Source organism: Podarcis melisellensis (assembly GCF_964234715.1).
Source record: "Podarcis melisellensis genome assembly, chromosome: 7".
In the NCBI taxonomy this organism is placed as follows: domain Eukaryota; kingdom Metazoa; phylum Chordata; class Lepidosauria; order Squamata; family Lacertidae; genus Podarcis; species Podarcis melisellensis.
Genome location: NC_138539.1, coordinates 6278339 through 6306122, shown reverse-complemented (window position 1 = coordinate 6306122; position 27784 = coordinate 6278339). Strand labels below are relative to the sequence as shown.

The 27784-nt window shown below is 48.4% G+C and overlaps 1 protein-coding gene across 6 annotated transcripts in view; it reads right to left on the bottom strand.

Annotated features, from left to right (window-relative positions):
- Window positions 1-3743: 3743 nt before the first annotated feature.
- Window positions 3744-27784, bottom strand: part of SLC45A4 (solute carrier family 45 member 4) — a 105060-nt gene continuing 81019 nt past the window's right edge. For all 6 annotated transcript variants that reach the window (XM_081918789.1, XM_081918792.1, XM_081918788.1 and 3 more), the window contains 6 exons: window positions 12941-13129; window positions 9585-9764; window positions 7726-8801; window positions 6384-6483; window positions 5952-6163; window positions 3744-4563 (listed from right to left, as the gene is read on the bottom strand). In XM_081918789.1, the coding sequence (XP_081774915.1) occupies window positions 4198-4563; window positions 5952-6163; window positions 6384-6483; window positions 7726-8801; window positions 9585-9764; window positions 12941-13129 (2123 nt within the window). In that variant the 3' untranslated portion in view covers window positions 3744-4197. The remainder of the gene's footprint in view (window positions 4564-5951; window positions 6164-6383; window positions 6484-7725; window positions 8802-9584; window positions 9765-12940; window positions 13130-27784) is intronic.

Sequence of the window (27784 nt, the reverse complement as noted above, 5' to 3'; positions counted from 1 at the left end):
GATGCTATCCTCGCCCCAATGTATCCTGGCTAAGATTTGCCTTCTGGAAAATCCAGCCTAGGGACCCTTCGCCAGAGGTTTCATCCATAGGAACCGACCAGGAGGAAGAAAAGAAAACAGACATTCCCGGCAGAGGCAAGATGGTGATGGGGCAGCCTCATTCGCCGGTCCTTTAAAGAGAGCTTTCTTATCCTCCGCTTTCATGGAAATGGCCTAAAGTAAAAAGCAATGGACAGGGCCAGGAAAAAAATCACACGGGTTCCGGTCTTCCAATCTCCCGACAGCCTCGTCTCCTAAGAGGATCAGTCGCCCACATGGTGTGGTTGGGAATCCTGAAGAAAGCCTGGCTGATCGAATAGGCAGGCGAAAGACCAGAGTATCAAAAAGAGTATTTGGGTTCAAATCCCCATGTGCAAATCAGGAGGAAGAGGTTATTGCTTTTCTCTCCACAAGCCGTCATAAATATACAAGCTTGAAGTCCAGCTGGATATTGCCACAGGAAATCAATTTGTGTGATTTCTTTTTATTTTTAAAAAGATTACATATAACCCTATCAAGCCCTACAAAGTCCAATAAATGCTGCCCACGAGACCAGATATCTGATGGCAACTACAGAAGATTTTCAGGGTGTTCAACCTGTCTGTGAGCCAGACGCTCCACAAAGATTTGGTTGAAGGTGCGACGTCTCAAAATCAGCCAGGAAAAGGAAACGTCCCATTCTAACAGTATGCTCTGTAAGAGACAGATGAAAGAATGAGATGTGTGCTCATGATGTAAAAAACTCAGCGGCTGACGCTTCTCCTAAAGAACGCTGGAAATGGTGGGGTTGTTGGGATGTGGGGGATTCAGAGACCCCCCCAAGCCAAAACCAGACCTACAATTCCAGGGTGTGTTGGCCTTAGATCTGCCTCATACCTTCCTGTGACATGTCTAGACAGCTTTCACATCCGGCATAGGAAGCATACCGATAGCTCCCTCTGACTTCCCAAAATCAAGACGTTTCCCAATTCAGTTCTGCTCAACTGCATTTGAACTTCAGCATCCGAAGGCGGCAAATGGGAATGACAATGATCCCGTGCTGGGATTCAATGAGACGGCACCAAGACACTAAATGCATCTACAAAGAGGAAAACACAACACGACTGGCTCCCAGACAGAATTTGGGGCTTGCTCTTTCCGCCTTGGCTCTGGGCTCACCGAGGCCCATTTGCTCAGAGTTCTTTGCATCTCTCAACAGACAGCAGCACGTCTTGGAGGCTGCAGTTCAGAAGCCCTAAAGAGTAAATTCTAGAGCGCAGGAAGGGAAATGCTATTCAGAATTCTATGGCATAAATGTTGAAACAAGGAGGGTTTAAGCCCTGCTAAATCTCTCGTTTGCCCATGTTCTCTTCACAAGGGTCCAAAAGATCAGAAAGTTCACCAAGACCTGGCAATTTTCTCCTAGCACCACAATGCATGATGGCGTTTCAGATTCTGGCAGAGCCAACAGTGACACGAAAATTGTGACCCCACAACTGCAGAGGTGGTCAGAGAGCCAGTGTCCGTAGGAACCAAGGAACTGCCAGGAAGCCTCCAAATTTCGACGTGCTCTTCTAAAAATAAGCTTTTGAGTCCCCTGAAAAGAAAGCTTTTTTCCTTTTTGGAAAATAAACACTTGCCTTCCTCATCCTCAATAGTTCGGGCAGAGCAAGGCAGAGTCAAAGGGGGGAGGGGAGAGCTTTCAAGGAAAAGAAATGTCAGAGCCGAATGGGTGACCTTCAAACTGCATCAAGGGGAGAGATCCAACTGAGGCATTTGAGAGTGTTCCCTCTTCGCCTCCTCTTCAAAGCATAAGGCAGGATTCAAGCCGCAAGTGGCAGCTTCCTATTTTTACAAGCCTTCAAGAGCGATGAAGTGGGGTCCTCGTAGAACAAGGTGCAATTTACACAGAGAACAGCTATCTCAAATTAATGTCGTGGAGTAGTTTTCCAAAAAATAAAATAAAAAAGTCGTATGTGTAGTGAAAGGAGACTTTCCGTTTAGGTGGAGGCGAGGGCTCTCTTGGGTACAAGCTCCTGAAAGGTTTTTCTTTTTCTGTCCATCCGTCCCCCCCAATAACTGGATTGCTTCAGTAGTCTTATACTGTGCTCTGAAAAGAAGTTTCAAACAAAACGCACCAAATAGTCGTCTTTCTTTTGGAGGGGTGGGGGCCCTCAGACATTTAAAAAACGGTTTGTGAAACCCTGTATACAAAATGAGCATTCATGAAATCCTTGTGGCCTCTAAAAAGCCTATGCAAACCCTGTCCACCCCCCGCCCTGCCCACCTACGGAGGTAAAAATATGTAAATTGATGGAGAAACAAACAGGAGATGCCATCAAACTACCCAGAGATGCCAGCCAGGCGATTTCCATTTCAGCTATGTCAAACATACATACAACTGACAATTCAAGTAATTTATTAAAAACTGCGTTTCATTCTGAAATATATAGATAAGATAGGATTTTTGCTTTCGAATTGCTATGCTTGCAGCATGGTTCAAGGCATGCATTTTAAATAGGTGAGTTTGAGGCAGCAGAAATCTCTCGCAAGAGCAGCCTGGGTTCACTGTGGTTTCAGCCTGCAAACCAGCTGCGGCCTTTTTTGGCTCCCACTGCCTGCAGGCGCAAGGGGAACGTGCAAGGAGAAGGCCCCCCCCCATTTCTAAAGAGAAGGACCTTCTAAGCTGGCTGTTCTTAAGGACATCCTCTAACAGGCTGTCGATCCCCAGCAATGACACTTGGCTTGGTATGAGAGCCTGGCTTACCCGACAACCTGCTATGTGTGTTACTGCTATTGTCCTGGACCCGGAATTGGGGAATTGGGAGGAGAGGGAGTCTGGGTTGAAAGGACATGGGAAAACAGCTTAGTAAGACTCCGGCATATCTAGGAATAAAGTTACAGCATTTTTTTAAAAAAAAATGGTGAATTTTGTTTTCTTTAAGGCCCAAAGCTGTTTCAAGATACATTTTCCTTTTTAAAAACAACAACAACAATAAGAACACACGCAACACACACGCACTCTCTCTCTCTTTCTCTCCAGGCTGCAGTTATCAAGAGGTAGGCCTTTGGTTTACGCTTGCGGGAGCCAGACTACCTTTCGAAACTCTCCGCTGTCGCAATTTCCAGCCCAGAAGTTCAGAAAAAAGTGCAATTGACGACCCCCTTTCTAAACAAAGGGGAACCTCACAGCCCGCCTGCAGAAACTGACAGCGGGGAATCCGCGTCCCCATTAGCAGCTTCGACACAAAGGAGATGATTGGCTTTCAAACGCCACCAAAAGATGAAAAGAAAAGTCAAATTCTGACCGGCTCGCCGATCAAAACAGGTCACAGAATGTTCCACCGGTGCTCCTTAGAGCTACACATGTCGCCTCCCACCGTCCTGAGGCCAGCCGAAAGTCCCTCCCGACCACTGGCAAGCAACAGTCGGTGAGGACGGGTGCTCCAAACAGCTTGAATCAAAAACAAAATAATAATAAAAAATAAAGCGACAGCAATTCTTGCAGTAACTGATGCAATACGTCCAAGAGAAGTCGGAGGGGGTGGAATACTTAGTAGTAACTGCACGGAAAATAATGAAATCCAGACTATGGTTCGGGGGGGGAGGAACATAAAGCAGAGAACCGCGGCTGTCAGCCTAATAAAAATGGCATCAGTTTTAAAATACACCATCCTACTGAACTTGCAAGGTCTGAAGGAATCAGAACAAAAAAAACAGAAAACTTTTCTGCAAAAGCCACAGCCAGAATTGCTTTCGTTTTTTAATTACAGTTTCTAAAAATGGTGGTGTTGGTGGAAGGGAAATAAACAGTCCAAATGGGTAATTTGAGAATTTTGAAAAACCGCCACGAGGTCTAAAAAAACAAAGCAAACCATGCAATAACGTTTTCCTGCCCATCGATAAAAGTCACCTTGGAAACGCGTTTTCTCGCCATTAAAAATACCTCTAAGAAAGGAGATTTTTCTGGATTGTAGAGAAAGCAATCAGCATCAAAGCTACCTATTCGAGGCTACCCTAAGACTATGGAATTTCATCTACATTTTTGCATGAAAGAACCATTTCAATCCGATGCTGCAGCAAGGATGTCCTTGGAAAAGTTCAGATTCTGCTTTGCGAGAACGTCCCGATTCATGCACCTGAAACGGCTTGGAATGTGTGCAAATGGCGGCGGTTCGCTCAAACGGCCGACTCGTTTTCCACTTCTGTCGCGGAGGCTTCTTTCCGAGAGAGCTTGATCACGGTCGGCTTCTCCCCATCCGCGTCGCCACCGCTCTCGGCCGCCGCGGGAGGCGCAAGCCCTTTCTGCTCTTCCTTTGGGCTCTCGCCGACGTCGGGGTAAATCACCAGGAACGTGGCCGTCAGGAAGCCCAAGAAAGACCCTACCGACGCCACCATGGGTATGACCCGCACGGTGCCCACGGCGTCCACCACTCCTCCCAGCGCAGAGGCCACGAGGATCTGGGAGATGTAGACTTGGCAGGACAAGATGGCGCAGTCTATGCCAAAACCTCGCTTTGAGTTCCCAGGGCTATGGTGGATATACTGAAAGAGAAAGGGACAGGAGATGCTGTCAACAAAACAGGGAATCGGGTAGCAGAGCACACATCGCGTTGCAATATCTGAAGCAGCTTGCTTTGGGGACTGATATCCTGGGGACAAGTCCTCTATGTCTGTGGTCAGGAACTGCAAAAAGGTGGAGAGAATGTTCTTTCATATGTGGTGGACTTGTAAAAGAGTAAAGTCATACCTCGGCTGGAAGTTGCTTCAGGTTGAGCACTTCTGGGTTGTGCTCCGCGGCGACCCGGAAGTAACGGAATGCGTTACTTCTGGGTTTCGCCGCTCGCGCATGCGCAGATGCTCAAAATGACGCCATGCGCATGCACGGAAGCGGTGAATCGTGACCCGTGCATGTGCAGACGTGGGTTGAGTTTACTTCAGGATGCGAATAGGGCTCCAGAACGGATCCTGTTCGTATCCAGAGGTGCCACTGTATTGGGAAATAATCTATAATGAATGGTGGGGAAATGTTTAAAATTACTTTTCCAAAAAACCCAGAGTACGGACAATTCAGAACGAAATTCCCAAGTGTCAAAAAAAGAAGGTTATATATGTATGCAACTACTGCATGCAGCCCGTGTTCTGTTAGCCCCAAAATGGAAAATGAGCGAGGTCCCAACTGAAGAAGAATGGCAACTTAAGTTGACGGAATATGCGCAGCTTGCAGATTTAACATATGGAAGCAGAGAACAAGAAGAACATATGTTTAGAGAAGATTGGGAAACTTTTATTTAGTATATGGGGGGGGGGGACTGTGCACACCTGAAAAGGTTGGAAGCATTAAGATAAATTCAACAAATAAGGTTTGATGGACGTATTGATGGAATATTGAATGGTTTAGTTCTTGTAAAATACGCAGGAAGCTATGATATGAAAAACGAACCATGGAAGGAGAAGAATGGAAGTCATTGATATTTTAATGATGTTAAAACGAGTATTTCAAATTGTGTAACAGAATATATATGTGTGTGTGTCTCTCTGTGTGTGAGTGTGTATGTATATGTATATATATATGTATATGTATGAGGAACTGGCAATCCTCGGGCCAAAAGCAGCCTGAAGTGCTGTTTGCTGGATTCTGGGTTTTCCAGCTGCAAACTACGATTTGATGGGCTTGTCTCCCTCTCTTCCCATTCCCTGAAGGCTCTTCCAGAGCTTAAAGACTGACCCTGCAGGTCTGTGTATGCCGTGGGATGCTTTCAAAGCATCAAACCCCCTCTGTGCTGGCTGGGCCTGATGGGAAATGTAGTCCAAGACACCTGGTCGCTGCAGCAGACAGCGGCTGGGCTGGATGGATCTGGGTTCTGAGTACATCCGTCCGTATGGTTCTTGCCCAACTCACGTTCCCCATCACCCGGCCCACGGCCACCTACCTGCTTGATGTCGTGATACTGCCCTAGAAGGGCATAGGGGCAGTAGGATATACTCATGGAAACGATGCCCATGGAGCTGATCATGATCATGGCGACGTACACATTGGGGAACATGGCCATCACTGCCGTGCCAATGGAGAAGCCCAGAGTGCCCAGGATGTAGATCACTCGGATGCTCAGGTCGTAGTTGTCCAAGTATTTCTGTAGCAAGGCTGCAAAAAGGAGGCCAAGCATGTCGCCATTAGAGAAAAGCGCCCCGCGCTCCGGGTGCAATTAGCCGCCCAGCTCTCCCTCATTAAAGCACTTCATGGCCAGGGCCTTCCTAACTTCCCCCGCTCAGTCCCCTCCCTCGATTCTCTTATCTGTCAGCCACACACGGCTTCTCTGGTCTGGGGTGCGGAGACTTTCAGCTGCCGGCACAGAACCTCTTACCTGAACACACAGCTGCAGTAGCGGCATAGATGACCAATCCCCAACAGCCCATCTGAACGCCGGCATTGTAGGCATGCAGTTCGGTGGAATTCGAAGGGGCCTGCAGTGAAACAATAGAGCAGGGGTCAGCAAACATTTTCAGCAGGGGGCCAGTCCACTGTCCCTCAAACCTTGTGGGGGGCTGGACTATTTTTTTTGGGGGGGGGAATGAACAAATTCCTATGCCCCACAAATAACCCAGAGATGCATTTTAAATCAAAGCAGACGTTCTGCTCATGTAAAAACGCCAGGCAGGCCTCACAAACAACCCAGAGATGCATTTTAAATAAAAGGACACATTCTACTCGTGTAAAAACATGCTGATTCCGGGACCGTCCGCAGGCCGGATTTAGAAGGCGACTGGCCCGGATCTGGCCCCCAGGCCTTAGTTTGCCTACCCATGCAATAAAGATTTAAGCAAAGGTCACACTATGAACAAGAGCATGGAAGTGTCAATGTTCGCACCTCTCTGCCTAGCCAAAGATTGATTGATTGGTTTTATTAAATTTGCATACAGCCCTTCATCCAGATATCTCAGGGCGGCTCAGAACATAAAAACAGATAATAAAAACAAGAAAGAAGAAATTTCCCTCCCCAATATATTTAAAAGGACACAGAATATTAATCAGCCAAAGGCCTGGTTGAAGAGGAACATTTTTGCATGGTGAAATCTAAAAATCTAATGAAGGTGCCAGGTGAGTCTCCCTGGGGTGAGCATTCCACAAACGTGGAGCCACAGCAGAAAAGGCCTGCTCTCGTGTCGCTGGGCTCTGAACCTCTTGCGGAGGAGGCACACAAAGAAGGGCCTCAGAAGATAACTGCAGGGTCCAGGCTGGTTCCTATAGGGAGAGGTGGTCCTTGAAGTATTCTACTCCTGTGGCATTTAAGGCTTTACAGGTCAAAACCAGAACTTTGAATTGGGCCCGGAAACTAATCGGCAGCCAGTACAATTGGGCCGGGATTTACACTTTCGCTTATTCATCTGGCTTTTTTCCAACCTGTGTTTCAAAGAAAGATTCTCGAGAAACTCGGAACGATAAAAGGAGTGAAACCGAAACCAAATCGGCCATAAAGCAATACAATTTCAGGCCACAAAGAACCAAACTTCAAATGTCCTTGCCCACCAGGTTGCCAGGGCAAATGATGATGAAACAAACCTGGGACCCTGACAAACCTGGGAAATTTCTTTGCAGCGCTCTCTGCTTGGGCTGAGCTAATTTGCAGAGCGATGCTAAATATCTATGGAGCAGAGGAGTGACTCTGTGAGCAGAACATGTTGGCGGAGGCAAGCTTTGCGACTCACCTTGGGGTCGCCGTTGAAAATGACCTGCCCCATGAAGTCGGTGTAGAACACGGCTTCGGCGATGATAGAGAACCAGGTCAGGAGGTGGCAGACACAGAGGCGCAGGAGCTCCTGCGGCATCTTCAGCATGGACAGCCACAGGAGCCGGACGGTCGTTTCGGTCTCGCCTTCCTCGCTCTCGGTGTCGCCGCTGGAGTTGGTGGTTCCGCTCTGGTTCCTGTGCCGGCACCTCTGCCGCTGCCTCTTCTGCATGTCGTAGATATCGTTCATGCTCCGCGAGGACTTGATCAGCACGATGGCGTTGGCCCGCCGGAAGCGGTAGCGGTGGGAGCCGATCTTGCCGTAGTAGGAGAAGGTGTGGGAAGGCTGCCGGTAGAACATGTGCTTGCGCCTGCGCATGGAGTTGGAGGTGCTCGACTGCTTCATGCCGATCCTCGCGTGCCCGTTCAGGAGGTCTTTTGGTAGGGAGCCGTTGCTGTTCGGGGCTTTGGCTTCGTTCAAGTGATTATCAAGTAACATGTCCTCCTCCTTCTCGTTCTCCCTGAGGAAAGCAGACAGGCGGTTGAATTTGGACTTCATGTACTCCTGGCTGGCACTGTGCGGGGTGTTGGGGTAGGAGGAGTCCTGGAAGATGGAAGGCTCGATTTCGTGGAGGAAAAGCAGCTCGGATTCCATCTCCAAGGTGGCATCGGGCATGTGAAGGACAGAGTCGCTCTTGCTGCGGACAATGTCCACGTCCAGGAAGTCCATGTTGAGGTCCTGCTCAGACTGCACCTCGTCCCGGTACATGGAGCTCCTGTAATGGTCTTCCTCGCTGATGACGTTCAGGCGGCTCAGGGGAGGGAGGCTGCCGCTCAGCTTGACGCTCGAAAGGGTGTCGGCCTCGTCATCGATCCTGTCCTGTTGGGGATTGTATTGCTCCTCCTCGATGCTGCAAAGGTGGAGGACGACGGAGACGGAAAAGATGATGGCGGCAAAGAAGAAGAGGACTTGCTCCTGAGAGACGAAGATGACCCCAAAGAACGTCTGCATCCAGTCAAGGCCTCCCAGCATGTAGCCAATGGCCCCTCCAAGACCTAAGGAAGGAGAGATGGGCAAAAAGTTATGCGCTGGCGGCTTTGTGAAAAGGCTGGGAACCATGCAAGTGGGCGAGGCAGCAGTGCCTCCTATCTGGCTGCTACATAAAAGAGGAGAAAGGTCTTCCTTTTTGGAATCCATCAACAATGGGGGCACAGATTCCGCATCCGGTAACAGTAAATTTATGTAGTTAATTTGTTTAGTTCAGCTGAGAACTGCAGCTTGCCAGACAGACCTTGCTTCTGGCACAGCTGCGGACAAATGAATGGAGCCGAAAACAGTCATTTCAACAAGCCAGGGTTTCAGGTTGACCATGGTTCGGAACCCAAAGCGTGGTTTGAACGTCCAACCATACAGTAAAGCCAGGAGCATTTTTCTCTCAAGTTCCCTTCAAACCAAAGCTTGTTTGCTCTGCTTTGCTGGCTGATCAAACCCCTCACAAAGAACTCTGGTGACAGTTGACTTTCCTTAACCATGGTTTGGTGTCATCTCAACTGAGCCACCTTGGGAATCAGGGTGCAATCTTAAAAGGGAAGCGTTGTTGGAAGTTTAAGTATGCTCTTCTATGGAATAAATTGAAATAAAAATTATTTAAGGGACACAGGAAGCTGCCTTATACGGAATCAGACCCATATGGAGTCTAGCACTGTACTGTCCCACACTGGCTGGCAGCAGCTTTTTGGAGTTACAGGCAGGAGACATTCCCAAATGCTACCCAGAGATGCCTGGGACAGAAGCTGGGGCAGGTTTCCTTACAGAAAACAATAGACAGAATCACATACCAGCTGAGAAGGCGTGGATGTTGAGCGCCATGTCCTGTTCCTCGCTGTCCACCACGTCCAGCAGATAGGCCCGGATCGGCCCCTCCGTCGCATCAGCGCAGAAATCCAAGACCACCACCCCCAGCACAGTGAGAACGATGCCGATGGGCTGCTTGTCTGGGACATCTCCGATGGCCAGGCCTGGCAGGAAAGAAGAGCAAAGAAAACAAGGAGGGCGTTTTCTCTCTCTCCGTTATTCTTTTCCTCGTAAAGAACCGACCCAAGAACAAAATAACAGTCCTTTTTATTATTAAGGAAACAAACGGATCTCCTTAATGGATCAGCTGCCAAGACGAACTGCTGGAATTATCCCTTGGCCGCTCTGGCTGGACATTTCAACCCTGTGGCATGGGTTAGGCCAGGGCTGGCTTGAGGGCTTGTTTTGCCTTGGTCCAGTATATCTGAAGGAGTGTCTCCACCCCATCGTTCTGCCCAGACAATGAGGTCCAGTGCCAAGGGCCTTCTGGCAGTTACCTTGCTGTGAGAAGCCAAGTTACAAGGAACCAGGCAGAGGGCCTTCTCGGTAGTGGCACCCACCCATAGCTGACAACATTTCCCTTTTCTTGTGAAGAATCCTATTCGGAATAAGGGAATTTCCCTTAAAAAAAGGGAAACGTTGACAGCTATGCACCCTCCCACCAGATGTCAAAGAGAACAACAACTCCCAGACTTTTAGAAGACATCTGAAGGCAGCCCTGTTTAGGGAAGCTTTTAATGTCTGATGCATTACTGTATTTTAATATTTTGTTGGAAGCTGCCCAGAGTGGCTGGGGAAGCCCAGCCAGATGGGCGGGGTATAAATAATAAATTATTATTATTATTATTATTATTATTATTATTATTATTATTATTATTATTATTAGGACTGACACGATGTGTTTCTGATAAGCACATTTTTATATTGCCTTGGGAGCTCTCGGTTACCTGCTTCTTCCCTTGTCAGACAAAAGTTGGCCGAGAAGGTCAGCCCAGGTTAAGGTGGTGTTTGAAAATTTTATTATGCAATTTGTGGGAGGTGGGGGGGAAAAAACAACGAAACAGAAAAAGGAGGAAGTAATGATTTGTGCTTGGCTACAGCCACACCACAGAGTGAGGAATGTACTCTTTTAAAAAACCCCAGAGCTGCCAAGATTTGAAGCGTTTGCTGGGGGGGGGGGCCGCGAGGGGGGCTTTTAAAACACACGTGTTGCTTGTGCTCAATTGCAGGCAAAGCCCTGAATGTTCTAGTGGGGCAGATCGAATGTTCATGGGCTGAACCACCTCAGAGAGATCAGAGCTTGCAGGCTTTCTAAGTTCAGAGCGGGGGGAAGTGCTTCAAGTCAAGCAGGGGAGAGAGGCTGTGAGCTCTGGATTCAGAAGCTGCGAGGTGCAATACCTGACATCTCTAGGCAGGGCTGGGAAAGACCCTAGATCAGTGCAGAGAGGCAGCCTTTCCCTGCAGAGGACAGCTTCGTAAGTTCCAACATACTCCTTTTCCGTAAGCTTTGGGAGCCTATTTTACAAAGTGTGAACACTCGATGCTGCTCCCGTCCTCAGGATGAGAATGGCACAGAAGCGGGGGAAATGAATTGTTTTCCATTTTTTTTACTGTTGTTGTTGTTTAGTCGTTTAGTCGTGTCTGACTCTTCATGACCCCATGGACCAGAGCACGCCAGGCACTCCTGTCTTCCACTGCCTCCCGCAGTTTGGTCAAACTCATGCTGGTAGCTTCAAGAACACTGTCCAACCATCTCGTCCTCTGTCGTCCCCTTCTCCTTGTGCCCTCCATCTTTCCCAACATCAGGGTCTTTTCCAGGGTGTCTTCTCTTCTCATGAGGTGGCCAAAGTATGGGAGCCTCAGCTTCAGGATCTGTCCTTCCAGTGAGCACTCAGGGCTGATTTCCTTAAGAATAGATAGGTTTGATTTTCTTGCAGTCCATGGGACTCTCCAGAGTCTCCTCCAGACCAGAATTCAAAAGCATCAATTCTTCGGTGATCAGCCTTCTTATATTCTGCTTTTCCTCCAAGGAGCTCCAGTACAGGGTTTTCCACCTCCCCCTTTTATCCTCACAACAAGCTGGGGTGTGTGTGTGTACTGTTTTGTTTAGTTATTGTTTTTATTGTGTTATTTGTGTTTTTATCTTGCATTATTATCCTGCGAACCACCCTGAGATCTACAAATGAAGGGTGGTATACTATACTACTACTACTACTACTACTACTACTACTAATAATAATAATAATAATTTAGGCTTAGAGTGTGTGACTGGCTCAAGCGCAGCCAGTGAGCTTCATGGCTGAATGGGGATTTGAGAAGATCAAACCTCTCCATTCTCCCTGGAAAAGACCCTGAAGTTGGGAAAGATGGAGGGCACAAGGAGAAGGGGACGACAGAGGACGAGATGGTTGGACAGTGTTCTCAAAGCTACCAGCATGAGTTTGACCAAACTGTGGGAGGCAGTGGAAGACAGGAGTGCCTGGTGTGCTTTCATCTATGGGGTCACGAAGAGTCAGACACGACTAAACGACTAAACAACAACAACTCTCAGGTCCTAGCCCTGCTCTCTTAACCACTGCACCACCTTGGCTAATACCCAGCAAACGTGAAGAGTTGCCAATGGAGTTCGCCTCAGGCTGAATCCCCAAAGAAGGTAAATTCCCAGCTTCTATTGTTTCCCCAGAGTGTTGCTCTAACAGTGCCGACGGGGATGAAGGAAAGAGTTATTCTTCCCCCTTTTAGTCATTTGATAAACAATTTTTAGATCTTGCCGTGTTCTCCCCCCTCTCTCCCCCCCTCAGCCTAAGAACAGAACAAGAAAAAGCGAAACGATCTTTTTGTCCTTCTCCCCCCCCCTTTTCAAATAATGCTGGAAACAGGATATGTTTGCCAGATATGCATTAAAGGGAAATCAGAGCACAACAGGAAACATTTCCCTGTGAACAGGTTCCTACAGTTTTCCCATGCCAAGAGCTGCAGTCGTTTCAGACCTGCTAGGATTTTGCTGGTAACCACTGAATTGGTGGGAAGGTGAGCTTGCAAATGCAGCGACCGCAAGCCATCGGGATAAGCCTGCCAGTTGCTTTTCATGAGAAGAAACAGAGGCCGAGGCACTGAAATTAACAAGCCTGAGTAAGTAGGACTAATGCTGGATACCACCCAAGCAAATTAAGACAACTTTACTTTCTGCAGCTTGTTCCAGTCACAGAATTCAGGTGCTTGGTAGCAAAATCCCACAGCGTCTCCGCAATTAATGCTTTTTTAGCTGGCTGCGGAGTGCGGTCCTTTGCTGCTTGTTTGAGCAGACAGCACAGTGACCCAGGAATATCCCCTGATTTACCTATAATGGAGCCGTTCAGGAAAAGGGCAACTCCAAAGAGAACACCAATGCAGAGAGCAAGGATGAAAGGCCGCCGGCGGCCCCAGCTGAGAGTACAGCGGTCACTAGCTGAACCTATTAGAGGAGTGAAGATCAAGCCCAGGATTGGGCTGAGGAACCAAGTGAGGCTGTAGTACTGTTCAGGAAGACCTAAAAGACAGAGAATTCAAGAGGGTTATTGGTTACATTTTGGAAAGCAAACATCTTCAACTCAACACAGGACCCCCAAGCTAGCCAATGCTGTTGTAGGTTTAAGAAATGCAGTCAACCAAGCAAACGCTGGCCTGGTTCAGATGCAACAGGAAACCATGGTTTCCTGTTACAAGATTATGGCTGAATGACCCTTGGGCTTGCACTCTCCTTTTGGGTCCACGAGAAGGAGATGACAAGCACCCGCTTTTGCTTTTAAACAAACCACAGTTCCCCGTTGCATCCCACCTCAGGGAACTGCAGTTTGTAAGTAGTGAATAAGCCAGGATATGAAACCATAGTTTACGTCTTGCTTGTTTTCACTGACTAAAGCCCACCCATGACCCCACTTGGAAATAAGGATGTAAACGTACAGATCAAATGTGGAAATCCGTGCTAAATAAATGTAACTAAACATTAATGGAACAAGGGAATGCAACAGCTAAGGATGGGGAACATTTGGAAAGAAATAATCTTTGAGGGATCAGCAGTTCTAAGAGGTTAACAGCATCGTAGTGCCGCTTGTATGCGCGCCGCCAATGCAGAGTTAGAATCACAGAATCGCAGTATCTTAGAGTTGCTAGGGACACCAAGGGTCATCTAGTCCAACCCCCTGCGGTGCAAGAACCTCAGCTAAAGCATCCACGACAGATGGCCACCCAACCTCTGCTTAAAAACCTCCCAGGAAGGAGAGTCCACCACCTCTCGTGGGAGTCTGTTCATAGCTGAACAGCTCTTACTCTTGGAAAGTTCTTCCAAATGTTTTCAACACTTAAAAAAAAAAAATTAATCATTTTTTCGATACAAACAACAATTGCAAAAGACCCTACAACAAAACCATAATAATAACACAATTTGACAATTCAGATTTAAATACACTGATATACCTATGACTGCACCCTTTTAACAATATGTTCCCACCTCTCTCTCCTCCTCCCACTATCCGCCTTATCGCTTAAATATTCATTCCAGATTTCTTCATATTTATCCATTCTTAATTTGCGTCGACATGCAATTCGTTCACATGCAGCTAATCTGTCCATATTATCAATCCATGTGATCAATGGAATCTTTCTGCGGCTCTTCCAATTCATCAAAACAAGGGTTTTTTTGCTTTTAATATAGCATGGTACATCCTTTTTTTTGGACCCCTTGAAATCTCACATGTATCCGGAATATAATTTAGAATTAAATTCAATTCCCCTAAATAACGATTTCTTTTTATTACTCCTACTCTAAATAGTTCACCCAGTGTTGATAAATCTTCTCCCTAAAGAGGTGGAGCACCAGTAGAGCATTTGCCTTGCAGGCAGAAGCTTCCAGGTTCAGTCCCCAGTACCGGCAGGTAAGCCTGGGACCAGACTCTTGCTTGAAACCCCAGAAAAACAGCTAGCCACTCAGTGTAGAGCAGAGCTAGATGGACCAAGGGTAAGGCCTCTTCCTATGTTTCTATGGATGTGGGGTAGTGCGTTTTCTACCTGCTTGCCTCCACTCACACTCTCCTTGCATATTTGCAAATACAGCATATCTTAAAGGTAAAGGGACCCCTGACCATTAGGTCCAGTCGTGGACGACTCTGGGGTTGCGGCACTCATCTCGCTTTATTGGCCGAGGGAGCCGGTGTTCAGCTTCCGGGTCATGTGGCCAGCATGACTAAGCCACTTCTGGCGAACCATAGCAGCGCATGGAAACACCGTTTACCTTCCCGCCGGAGCGATACCTATCTATCTACTTGCACTTTGATGTGCTTTCGAACTGCTAGGTTGGCAGGAGCAGGGACCGAGCAACGGAAGCTCACCCTGTTGCAGGGATTCGAACAGCCGACCTTCTGATCGGCAAGTCCTAGGCTCTGTGGTTTAACCCACAGCGCCACCCGCGTGCTTTAACTCTCTGCCAAAGAAAGCCGAAACCTGAGCGGAACAGCCCCTTGTTAATTTTTCACTGTTCCATTAAGTAGGGAGAGAGCAACAAGACGGTGGATTCCTCCGCCATTTATGAAGCCCAACGAAGAGACATTTATATGCTGGGTTTGCTGTTTTACTGGCTGTGAAATGCCACCTTTTGAGTATCTGGGAAAAGATAACACTGTATATTGAAGAGATTATTTAGTACGTGTAATGCTAACTTGGAGCCTGTAGATGGTGCCAGTGTCAGAATAACATGACAGAAGAGGCTGCTTTAAAAAAGGCGATCTCTTCCCCAAATATACAACCATGTTTTTGTTCGCCACTTCAAATAATCATCTGAGAGGTCCCAATTAGCAACTGGGCAACCAAGGCCAATCTTTAAAACCCCACTGCGGTAAAAAACATCCGCTTTCCAAAGACACATGGCCAGGCTGTGCCTAGGATTTGACCTTGCAAACACGATCAACATGCATTTAAGGTTACTACTCTGTATTTGCCATCGGGATTACGCAATCTGTGTTCTGAAAAGCTGAAGCGGCTGTTTAGGCGAGACTAAAAGGGCTGTTATTTAAAGCACGGACAGATCTTAATCTTCCTGCAGACTTGCTTTGTGAGTTTATACGCCGGGCTTTCCAAAAACCCCTGTAGCGTTTGAAGAGAAACATTTAACATGCATCTAAGGTTACCTTTAAAACAATCCAATTAATGTTCAACCTAAATATAAGGAGTGGAAACTTGTTTTCAAAAGATGTAGCTGAGATTTTGACGCCGAAAGCCAAGGCCAAGCAAAACAAGGTGGCGGCATTTAGGTTTATTTAACTCGTGAAATTTGTATCTCGCCTTCGCAAGCTGCAAATTCCAGCATGGTAGTGTGAGCTTCTGCATCAATAATAATCATAATCACAAGATTAATCTTAATTTGCATTTACAACCTGAGAGGATAGAAACAAGACAAGGGGCAATGAGGGACGGATTAAAAAGAAAAAGATATATTTTGGGTGAGCTGTTTTATGCCAACAGCAATTTCACCAGCTATGCTGTTTGCTGACTGGAAAACCTCTCCTTCAAACAGGCTTGTTGATGTCTGCATTCCTAAATTGGTACAGCCTGTTTTAATAAGCCTGTCAAAACTGTAGCTGGCAGAAGGAAAGAAAGGACAAACCTGACTAGTACACAATATTTTTTTAAGGTTGCTGGACGTTCACTGTGTGGCGTATAAACAAGGGAAAGGCACCCACCTGCAGAAACCCGTCTGGCGCTTTCACTGAAATACTTATTATGGCTACAGTTGTGCAATACAGCAGAGAATTTAGCAGTGAATGCATGGGTCTGAGTATCATGTATAGGGAGATCTGTTGCCCTCCAGGTGTTTGCTAAACTACACCTCCCATCAACCCTGATGACCAGCCATGATAACTGGAGTTGATGGGAGCTGTAGTTCAGCAGCACCCGGAAACTCAAAGGTTCCCTGAACCCACCGAGCACTGTGGGTTTCTGTTTAAAAGGAAGAGCAAGATTCTAGATGCCACCAGAGGGAAAGCTCACAGGAGTATGGGAAGCAATGAGACTTGTCTGTTGTCTTTGAGGCAGCGGTTATGAGAGAGGTGGCAATCCCAGTTTGCCCGTTTCATGGGCTCCCACAGGTATTCTCTCTCCCAACACCCACCCCTCAAGAAGTCCAACACACCTTTCCATAATCTAGAAACCACCCATTATATCTTGGTTTCCAGTTCACTCCTTTCCTTCCACCACCCTAAAGGTACCCTTGACCATTAGGTCCAGTCATGGCTGACTCTGGGGTTGCGCGCTCAACTCACTCTATAGGTCGAGGGAGCCGGCGTTTGTCCGCAGACAGCTTCCGGGTCATGTGGCCAGCATGACTAAGCCGCTTCTGGTGAACCAGAGCAGCGCACGGAAATGCCGTTTACCTTCCCGCAGGAGTGGTACCTATTTATCTACTTGCACTTTGACATGCTTTCGAACTGCTAGGTGGGCAGGAGCTGGGACCAAATAACGGGAGCTCACCCCGTCGCGGGGATTCAAACCGCCAACCTTCGGATCGGTGAGCCCTAGGCTCTGTGGTTTAGACCACAGCGCCACCTGTGTCCCTTCCACCACCCTAGGCCCAGTTTAAAACAAACAATTCTTCCCAAATTAAAAACTGGATACACACTGCCTGCTTTGTTTAATTCATACTAGTTGCAGAATCCGAAAGTGAACACAGAAACAGTTCTGGCTCCCCTATGGCTTTAGTATCAACACTGATGACAAAATTAACTATACTATCAAACTATATTAATTATACTATCAAATACAGGCAAGTTTGTACAGTGGTTTCCCGCACTCCTGATAAGACGAGGCACATTCTTTTTTACCCTTTATTAAAGTTGGAACATGGCTTCTTTCCACCCCCCAAAACAGTGCAAGATTAAGGACTCAATCAACTGTGTTTCTTTCTGCAAGAGCTAAGGAAGTCCCTTGACGGAAGCAGGGACTCCTACAGAGATGCCACAGGCAGCTTCCTCTGAGGGAGGGCACTGCTGCTGCACCCCTGTATGGGAGTGACCAAGTGATCTAACCGCATCTGATGCAGAGAGCTATGGCAGTCTTCCTTGCTGCCAGCAGGGGCTGAATAGAAAATGAGTGGCGCATGGCTAAGGACATTAATTCGGCGGATGCTGATACCATGTCCCCAGGGGATGGGACAGGTGTGCTCTAGCCACAAAGCAGCCTTCTATTAATTCACCACAACCTATTAGGGGGCTGTTTAGGAATTAATGCTGGTGGCACGCCACCCACAAGACCAACTGAGTGCAATACATCTGGGCTAGGGGCAAGGAACTCCCGTGTGGGCATAAATTTCCAAGTCTAAATCCAGGAAAGGCATGCAATGCGCCAGAGACAAAATACAAGCGCCACAAACCCGTAGGCAGTGAAAACAAAACCGATTTGGGGAGCCTTTTTAGTACATCGTAAGCACAACTCAGATCTCAGTCAAGCAGCACAGCAAAAAGAAAGGGAGGGGGGGAGAGAAGGAGGATTTCAGGAGCTAAGCATTGTGAAAACGCTGCTTGTTTCTGACCCTATCGCCTGATCTGACATGGAACAAAACACAGCCAGGAATTTAGATCCAGGTACAGCAGCATAAAGAGGGCTCTGTCTCTGAATTCGCCATCGACAACTAAGAGAAAGGGACTCAACGCACCCTTAGCTTGTAGAGCGGCTCTTAATCTGATCCGAGCTGACCAAGCACAAAATTAAAACCCACTCTAAATGTTCTTTCAGCTGCCGATAGGAATACGCTCTTGTTTTGGAGACCGAGCGCTGCAGGGCTTTGAAGAGTCGTAAGCCAAAGGAGGGCTGGGAACACCATGTTTTCCCGTCACCCACACCGTGTTACTTGCAGTGATTTAAAATCAGGCATCTTGGCAAGGAGTTACTTGGGCTTGCCATGCCTCTTGGCGCCTTAAACCCGCCTGAAGGCTTGAGGGGCTCCATACGGATCTTCGCAAGTCAGGCTACGCTCACAGAGGATTTGCGGTGCGACCCCGGAAGGCCTCGATGAAATCCCGAGGAGCCCAAACCAACCTCTACCCTTCAAACTCTCGGTTTCAAAGTAAGAAATGATGATCAACACAGAAGGAAAAGAAATCATGCTCCTTCTCAAAGCGCTATCTGGGAACACCCTGTACTTTGGCCGCCCTCAAGAAATGACCACTCTCCCTATTTTGGGGGTAGGAAGGAAAGTACAGTTGACACACTGGAACAGTAAACACGAGCGCCCCATAAGGCAACATTCTGTTGCAGATCTCCCTTGTATATGTACACTAATTGCTTGTGCTTATACAGCAAGCTCCCATTGCTTGGTCCCTGCTCCTGCCCACCCAGCAGTTTGAAAGCATGTCAAAGTGCAAGTAGATAAATAGGTACCACTCCGGCGGGAAGATAAACAGTGTTTTTGTGCACTCCTCTGGTTCGCCACATGACCCGGAAGCTGTACGCCGGATCCCTCGGCACAATAAAGCAAGATGAGTGCCGCAACCCCAGAGTCGGCCACGACTGGACCTAATGGTCAGGGGTCCCTTTACCTTTTATACAGCAAGAATATGGGGTATTAGGGGAGGGGGTAGCACCTCTAATGGGGAACATACTGTGCTCCTTCTGGGGTAGTTTGTGCACCTTTGGACCCCACCCTGCACTCACCTCTCACCTGTGGCTCCTAGAAGATGCCAGCATGTGACAGCAGCCACACCCCAGGAACAGCTTCGACTGGCTGGCTAAACCAGGTGAGGGTAGTCACTAGGTCTCAAACTCTCTGTGAGTTAGGGACTTCCTCTGCATGCAAAGACTGGCTCCAGCAGACTGAGCGGAAGAGAGCAATAGTGGGTCCCATGGTCAAGAAAGTGGTTTCTGCATGTGATGTAGAGGGAAGGACGGATGGGGCTCGTCGACCTGGGAAGGTGGCCTATCTAGGAGGAAGAAAACTCTGATCCTAAACCTCCGCTGCCTCGTGGGGGACATCTTTAGGAGTAGAACAGCCTAAGGAGTAAGCCCTGCAAAGATCTGGAGTCCCCAAGACAGTTGGATGGCGCCTTGTATGCAAATCCTGCAGTAAAGCTGGTGCCAAACGTATTTCTCTGCTTTCCTTTGGACCACAACAGCAAGGCCAAGAGGGGGGGGTCTTGTCCTCTGGGCAGTGTTACAGAAAAATCTAGGTGTGAGGCTGCTCAGTCCCCCAGCTAGTCAGGCAGAGCCCGTGGGTCCCTGCGGAATAAAGGAAGCAGCCCAGCCACCAACCGGAGAAAATAGCTGTAGACCAAAGTTTATTGCGCAACAGGTTCAAAGAAGAATTTTGAACCCCGAGGATGGGCAAGCAATTGTCACCACTGGGAACTTCTTGGGGTCCCTTTCAAGGGGAAAATAGCTTTGGAACGGAGGAAACTGGCAAAGGAGTTGATCTTATGTTATTTTTAAACTAGGTAACTTCCCTTAGCTGTCAAGCTGACATTCAGGCGTAATATTTGTAACATTTAACTTTAAAGATGTGCCTCCCCCCCCCCCCGTAATTTCTGTAACACAGCCCAAGACGTCCATCCACACTGCCCAGGCTTGCGTCCCGAGGAGGTCAGTTTGGCGCAGCTAATGCAGCGGTTTGACTTCACCCCCGGAGGCGCACGCCATTGTCTCTCAAGACAGACAGATGCCAACAAGGCAGCGAGAATGGCACCGTGCCCACAGAGTGGGGAGGCATCGGCCAGTCTGCAGGGGGAACCTGCAAATTTTCACAGAAGTATAAAATAACTTGGGGAGGGAGGCTGTAAAATGGGAGCCCACCTAAAACAGCCCCGTGAGGACTGAGCATGCTCAGCGGACATGATGGGAAGCAGGGGAGGGTGGGATTGGCAAACACACTCCTACGAAAACAACCTACAGGCCCTTGATGGCTCAGACGGTGGAGCATGAGACTCAATCTCAGGGCTGTGGGTTTGAGCCCCACACTGGGCAAAATATCCCTGCGTTGCTGGGGGTTGAAGTAGATAACCGTCAGGGTCCCTTCCCAACAATTCTGTGATTCTATAACTCAAACCACTGCATCCCAGCACCTCTCTTCTGCCATGTTTATTCCAATGGGATAACTGGAAAAGAGAACAAAATGATTTGGCAGCGCTCATTATCAGGGACTAGGCTGAGTAATGCTTATCTCCTCCCCCCCCCCCATTTGTTTCTGTTGACCTCCGGAGCGGGTGGGAATGATACACCTCTCCTGGAAGTTATTGAGGAAGTGCTGCAAAACAGTCTGGGAAAAGAGGTCACCCAAAAGCGCCCCTGATAAGCAAAGTTGATTGTAACAATTTTTTTTTAAAAAAAGAGAACAACCTGCCTTTTGCACAAAGCTGTGACGTGCCCACACAAATCAATAGAAAACAATTTCGTTTGTTTGCGGCCACTGCTCCTGCTGAGACTCTGGAAAAATGGCATTTCCCAGCCAGCTACAAACAAACAGGACACGGGGCCTACAGTAAATAAGTTTTGTTTGTTCTCTCCCCCCCCCCCCCCCGCCTCCAGACACATAGCACACAAAAAAAGCCCCAACGACTGACTGGGCAACAATAGTGGGACCTGAGGAGTTGGCTGTTCACAGGAAATTGCTAGCACGAGTCTCGGTCACACGGCACATTCAATATTCCTTTCGTGATAAGGTTTGCAGGGACAGGGATCTTGCACGAGAACCATCTTGGATGGAGAAAAAGGACTTCAGGGAGTCCGACTTTTAAGGCCAAAGTTTCCAGCTAGCACAAGGAAGCTCCTTCTCCTGGGTAGCTCAGTTGGTCAGAGCATGATGCTGATAAGGCCCAGGTTGCAGGTTCGATACCTGCATGGGACAGCTGCATATAACAACAATAACAACAACAACAACAACAACAACTTACTATTTATACCCTGCCCATCTGGCTGGGCTTCCCCAGCCACTCTGGGCGGCTTCCAACAAAATATTAAAATACCGTAATACATCAAACATTAAAAGCTTCCCTAAAGAGGGTTGCCTTCAGATGTCTTCTAAAAGTCTGGTAGTTGTTGTTCTCTTTGACACCTGATGGGATGGTGTTCCACAGGGCGGGTGCCACTACCAAGAAGGCCCTCTGCCTGGTTCCCTGTAACCTGGCTTCTCGCAGTGAGGGAACCACCAGAAGGCCCTCGGCGTTGGACCTCAGCGTCCGGGCAGAATGGTGGGGGTGGGGACACTCCTTCAGATATACTGGACCAAACCATTTAGGGCTTTAAAGGTCCGCACCAACACTTTGAATTGTGCTTGGAAACGTACTGGGAGCCAATGTAGGTCTTTCAAGACCGGTGTTATGTGGTCTCAGCGGCTGCTCCCAGTCACCAGTGTAGCTCCCGCATTCTGGATTAATTGCAGTTTCCGGGTCACCTTCAAAGGTAGCCCCACGTAGAGCGCATTGCAGTAGTCCAAGCGGGAGATAACCAGAGCATGCACCACTCTGGCGAGACAGTCTGTGGGCAGATAGGATCTCACCCTATATTACAGGGGGTTGGACTAAATGATCCTCAGACCCCCTTCCAACTCTACAATTTCCAACTGACCTGCTGAGGACCCACCCCTCCTCTTGGGTGTTCTCACCCAGGAAGCAGCATTTGCGAAGTCTGTCGCGTGTCCAAGAGTCTGGCAGACAAAGCTTGGCCTGAGGAGGAGGAGGAGCTGAGCCACAAAAATGCATTTTTCAGTTACTCTGCTCCTCTGCTCCTACAAGACAGTGATAAGATGGAGAAAGGCACCCAAATTCTTCCGGTGGCAAAAAAAAGAAAAAAAAGGCCATAGAACTGTAGAGTTGGAAGGGACGATGTGGGTCATCTAGCCCAACCCCCGAAACGCAGGAATTTGTTGCCCAAGGTAGGACTCAAACCCATGACCTTGAGATTAAGAGTCTCATTGCTCTGCCAACGGAGCTATCCTGGCTCTGGCTTGGAGAAGAAGCCTGTAGCTCAGTTGGTAGTCTGCCTGCTCAGCATGCAGAGAGTAAGAGGTTCAATCCCTAGTATCTCCAGCTGGGGCTGACAGTGTCCCCCATGCCCATAATCCTAGATAGTGCAGAACGTTTCTCAAACTTGGGTTTCCAGCTGTTTTTGGACTACAACTCCCATCAGCCCTGACCACTGATCCTGCTAGCTAGGGATGATGGGAGTTGTGTTCCAAAAACAGCTGGAGACTCAGGTTTGAGAAGCACGGACTGTAGACAATACCGTGCCAAACAGATGCAAGGCGTGACTCAGAGCAAGTCAGCTTGCTATGACTGCAGCAGACACGGGCCTGCTTTCAAAAACGGCATTCGTGGTTCAAGATAATCCCTGCCTCTGTAATAGGGAGTAACACACACTCCACAGCCTGCAATTTTGAAAGGCAGAGGTGGTTGGCGGAAGCAAATCCGCTCCCCTGGGAGAATCTGCTCACACACGAACACAAGCATAATAATAATAATTTATTATTTATACCCCGCCCACCTGGCTGGGTTTCCCCAGCCACTCTGGGTGGCTTCAAACAGAATATTAAAAACACAATAAAACATCAGACATTAAAAAGTTCCCTAAACAGGGCTGCCTTCAGATGTTTTCTAAAAGTCAGATAGTTGTTTATTTCTTTGACATCTGATGGCACGGCGTTCCACAGGGCAGGCACCATCACCAAGAAGGCCCTCTGCCTGGTTCCCTGCAACCTCACTTCTCACAGGGAGGGAACTGCCAGAAGGCCTGCAGTGCTGGACCTCGGTGTCCAGGCTGAACAATGGGGGTGGAGATGCTCCTTCAGGTATACTTTTAGGGTATAAAGGTCAGCACCAACACTTTGCAGGGTCTCAAGGGACATGGGCTACTTGTCCCTGTGCGAGCACGTACAAGAGGAACGGACTCTGCACATGCTCAATTCCACAGGCACACAAACTGACACGATGCTCACGAGCAGAGGGGGAGGAAAGGTGGCTTGGCTCCTGTCCACCGAGATCCTAATCAAAGGAAGCGATCTCCTTATCGTCCGACTGCACCCTCTTCTCGTGGAAAGCTGCTCAGCTCTGGCAAGGGGAGTGTTTCAATTGCACAGGTTAATTGCAGAGTTGGCTCAGGGCGTATCTTTTATATCTGGAGGGTGACCCAGCAACGGGAACACACCCTGCGTGACCATTCGGGCGAATGACTACTGCTCCGAACAGGCTTGGCAGTGGAAACTGCCACCTGCTGTTCACTTGGGTTTGCTCGATGATGCAACGTGTGTGAGATTTCTGTCTTTTCAGGTTTCATATCGGCTACATGGAAACAAGGACACCTCCTTATATGCCAGGTGCCTTAGAGACTGCCAACGCTGGCCATTTTTTATCTAGTTATCAAGGTTGTGCCCACAGAAGCGGTTTTTGGGGAGCAGTTTTCGGGACGGAATGAAGTCTGTGCACCCACTTCCTGAATTACTCACATGCAAACCTGTACCATTACAGAAGCATAAATGGTACCTCTAGAATTGAGATCCACTCAGGAGATTGTGGAGAAGCAGCTGGAGTACGGATGGGGCTCCAATTTTGGAACTACAGGAGGGCAGAAACCAAACTCTCCCGGTTTTGAAATTCTAACAATACAAGCCATGTCCAGAACACAGCTTGTATTGAGTTTGGCGTCCAGCAGTCAACTTCCCCTCAAACAGCCCTACTGATTTAAAAGTGCAAAGTTGGAGATCAGGAGCAGGGAGTGGCTCTCGATTGTCAAGAAAAGGTTTAAAGGCCTCATTCTTAATGCACTGCTTCCCATTAGGGTGCATGGGAATAGTAGTTTTTATTATTATTATTTTTTAAAAATACCTCCCAGTAGGCAGAAAAAACTAAAGTTCTATCTATAAAGGTAAAGGGACCCCTGACCATTAGGTCCAGTCGTGACCAACTCTGGAGTTGCGGCGCTCACTTCGCTTTATTGGCTGAGGGAGCCGGCGTACAGCTTCCAGGCCATGTGGCCAGCATGACTAAGCTGCTTTTGGCAAACCAGAGCAGCGCACATGTCAGAGCTGCCTCCAGGTCCCAGCTCACAGAGGACCAACGCTAGCCGGTAGTAATGTACAAAAGTCTTTACTGAAGTTCAGTTTCCATTTACAAGCTGCAGCGTGCAGCTCCACGTCTAGAAGCTAGATCGGCGAAGCTCCGTCTGAATCTCCACCCCCTGTACACCAGTTTAAGACTCTCGCCTTACTTCACCTCTTCCGTCGCTCCTTTCTCCTCTGGGTCCTTCTCCCCCCCGGGGTCTCCTCCTTCCTGGACTCCTCTGACGCTGACCCCCCTGACTCCTGTCCCTCCTTTCGGCGGGCTTTAGGACCTGGCTCCCTATCCGGGCTACCCACTGTGCCGCTCGCTTGTACATTTCAACTTGGCGCGCGCGCCCAGCTTCCAACCTTCCTCTTGACCGTTTCCTCGCTCTCCGATGGAGGCGTGGCCAATCCTGACTCATCTCCTCCCGCTGGCGGTGAGCAGCCTGATCCCGGTACCTGGGACTCCTCCCCCCTACTGCGCTCTGGTGGGGAAGCTGGTCCTGATTTCCAACTGCTGCTCTCTGAGTCCCCTCTGGCCCCTTCTTCCTGGGGTGTCCCCCTAGGCACCCCCCTTGCTCTGACCATGGGAGCCCCTTTCTGTGAGTCTTCCGATTCGCTGGAAAGACTCAGAGACCTCGGACCACTGTCATCGCTTACGTTTCCTTCGGATTCCTCCCCCTCGCTCTCCATTTCCTCCCTTTCCTGTGCTTCTGCTCCTGAGCCCCTGACAGCACAGAAACACTGTTTACCTTCCCGCTGGAGCAGTACCTATTTATCTACTTGCACTTTGATGTGCTTTCGAACTGCTAGGGTGGCAGGAGCAGGGACTGAGCAACAGGAGCCCACCCTGTTGCGGGGATTCGAACCGCCAACTTTCTGATCAGCAAGTCCTAGGCTCTGTGGTTTAACCTACAGCGCCACCTGTGTCCCTGGTCCTATTTATACCATACATTTAAAAGTCCTGGGAGCTATAGTTCATCCCTCACAGAACTACAATTCTCAGCAGCACAGTTCCATGATTCTCTGGAAGAAACCCTGTGCCGCTGTTTATCAATAGCACATATTCAGAGTAAGTTGTGATTCCTGCATTGCCTTTCCAACTCTACAGATCTCTGATTCTGTCAATGAAGGAACAATTGAAATATTTTACTGGACAAACAAAAAAAGAGAGAGCTTTAAGTCTTTGGCGCAGGGAGATCTAAGACCAAAACAATACGCTTTTAAAAGCAGGAAACAAGTATTTCTGCAGAACACAAAGAGGACGCTGCCTGCTTTTTGGCATTCCCCAAACATTTTATTTGGACGAAGCTGTTCCGCGAGATCAGAGCAAGCATGAAACGTCCTCCCTTTGAAGTAAATGGCCCTGAATAAATTGAAGTGAGGCTCCTAGTACTGAAGCACCACTGGTTTGCAAGTAATTTATGTACTTGAGCAAGTAGCATCCCTCCTTGGTTAAGCTGTTTTGCCTTTGACCAGATCAAATGCTTGCAGAATTACTGATGCAATAGAACCAAGAGGAGTCTGACGAGGGAGCAATTGGGCCCTATTGAATGAGGTCAACAGGCCAGTGGAGGTAATAGAGAGCCCTCTTTCCTGTTGCCAATTATCCCATCTGCTCATTCTTCACTGAATCCTACCGTCACTGCGTTCCCTGCCATCCTTCAGCCGTCGGGGCAGAACGTACATGGCAAAAAGGCAGCAGAGGAGCAGGGCATGCATGTCACCAGCAACACTGCCCAAGAGCGGAACCCAACAGCCGCTTGTGACTTGCTGGGGGGGTGGGGAGAAGAATTTGGGTGGCAGCCAGTGAGATGAAACTGAGGAGGCATCTGCACTCACTTTGTGGCTTGTAGGTGCACAACTGACCACAACCGACAGCTCAGTCAATGGAGCATGAGATTCTTAATCTCAGGGTCGTGGGTCTGAGTCCCATGCTGAGCAGAAGATTCTTGCATTGCAGAGGGTTGGAGATAGCCTTTGGGGCCCCTTCCAATTCTATGATTCTTTGACAGAAAAGAAGTATAAATCTGCTTTTAAAAAAGGAAGGAAGGAAGGAAGGAAGGAAGGAAACCCTGTTTTGTTTCAGAGAGGTTCGCCGCAGTACTGCTTTTTGAGTCCATGGAATCTGAATTTTGTTGCATGCGAATTACAATCGTAAGAACCTGGTTGCTGTGATCAGGCCAGAGGCCAAACCTAGCCAGCATTCCGTTCTCACTAGTGGCCAACCGGATGTTCCTGTGAAGGCCACAAGCAGAGCAATGAGTGCAACGGGCCCCCTCTCCTCCCTCTGCGATTCCCAACCGCTGGCCTTGCGATAAGCTCATCTCAATTCACTAAAAAACAAAAAGGCTGTGCATTTGAAAGCAGAGACGGATCTGGGCGAGAAAATGTTGGAGGGGATGCCGGCAGGTGTGTGTCAAAGCCCCAACTCCTCCTTTTCCATCTCCAATGCTGATTCCTTGAGACTCTTCATGAACACCTGTAAATTGCCCCCTTCCCCAGCGTACATGTTCACACTTAGAAATTTGCTGACTTTGCAACGGACTGCTGTCAAGTCAGCTGGAGTGACAGGTACAAGAGGCAGCTAATAACCACCAGCACCCCCCACACAGAAGGAAATACAGTGGGTACAGTTGGGTCTGCCCCGAAAAAGGATCGAGCCTTTCCCAAATGGTCAGCAAGGCGCTTGGAAGATCACACGGACCTTCCCAAATACTCCATGAGAGATGCCAGCCTGCAAGAGCTCGGGTTTTTCTGCTGCGCTATAATCTTCCCCTCCCCCTCTCTGGAGGGCTGTAATTAAAACGTACAGGCTGCACATGAGGCCCCCACTTACGCGCCACATGCGTTATGTAATCCTGCAGTGCTCTCGCTGAAAGATTAGACATCAGTTCTAATGACATGTGTCGCCCACAGACATGCAGCAGCCCAGTTTACCCAAAACTCAATAGAGCTTTTTTTGCAATTCCAAGGATATTGACCAATTTAGGAACAAGTTCCCATAAGGGTAATGCACACAGTACAGTTTGATGGGGAAGCTTTAGGGGCAAACCTGGCTATATGTATTTAAAACGGATTATTTTCTGGATGCTCTTATAAGCATGGGACCTCACAGCGTCACTATCAGGGTTAAAA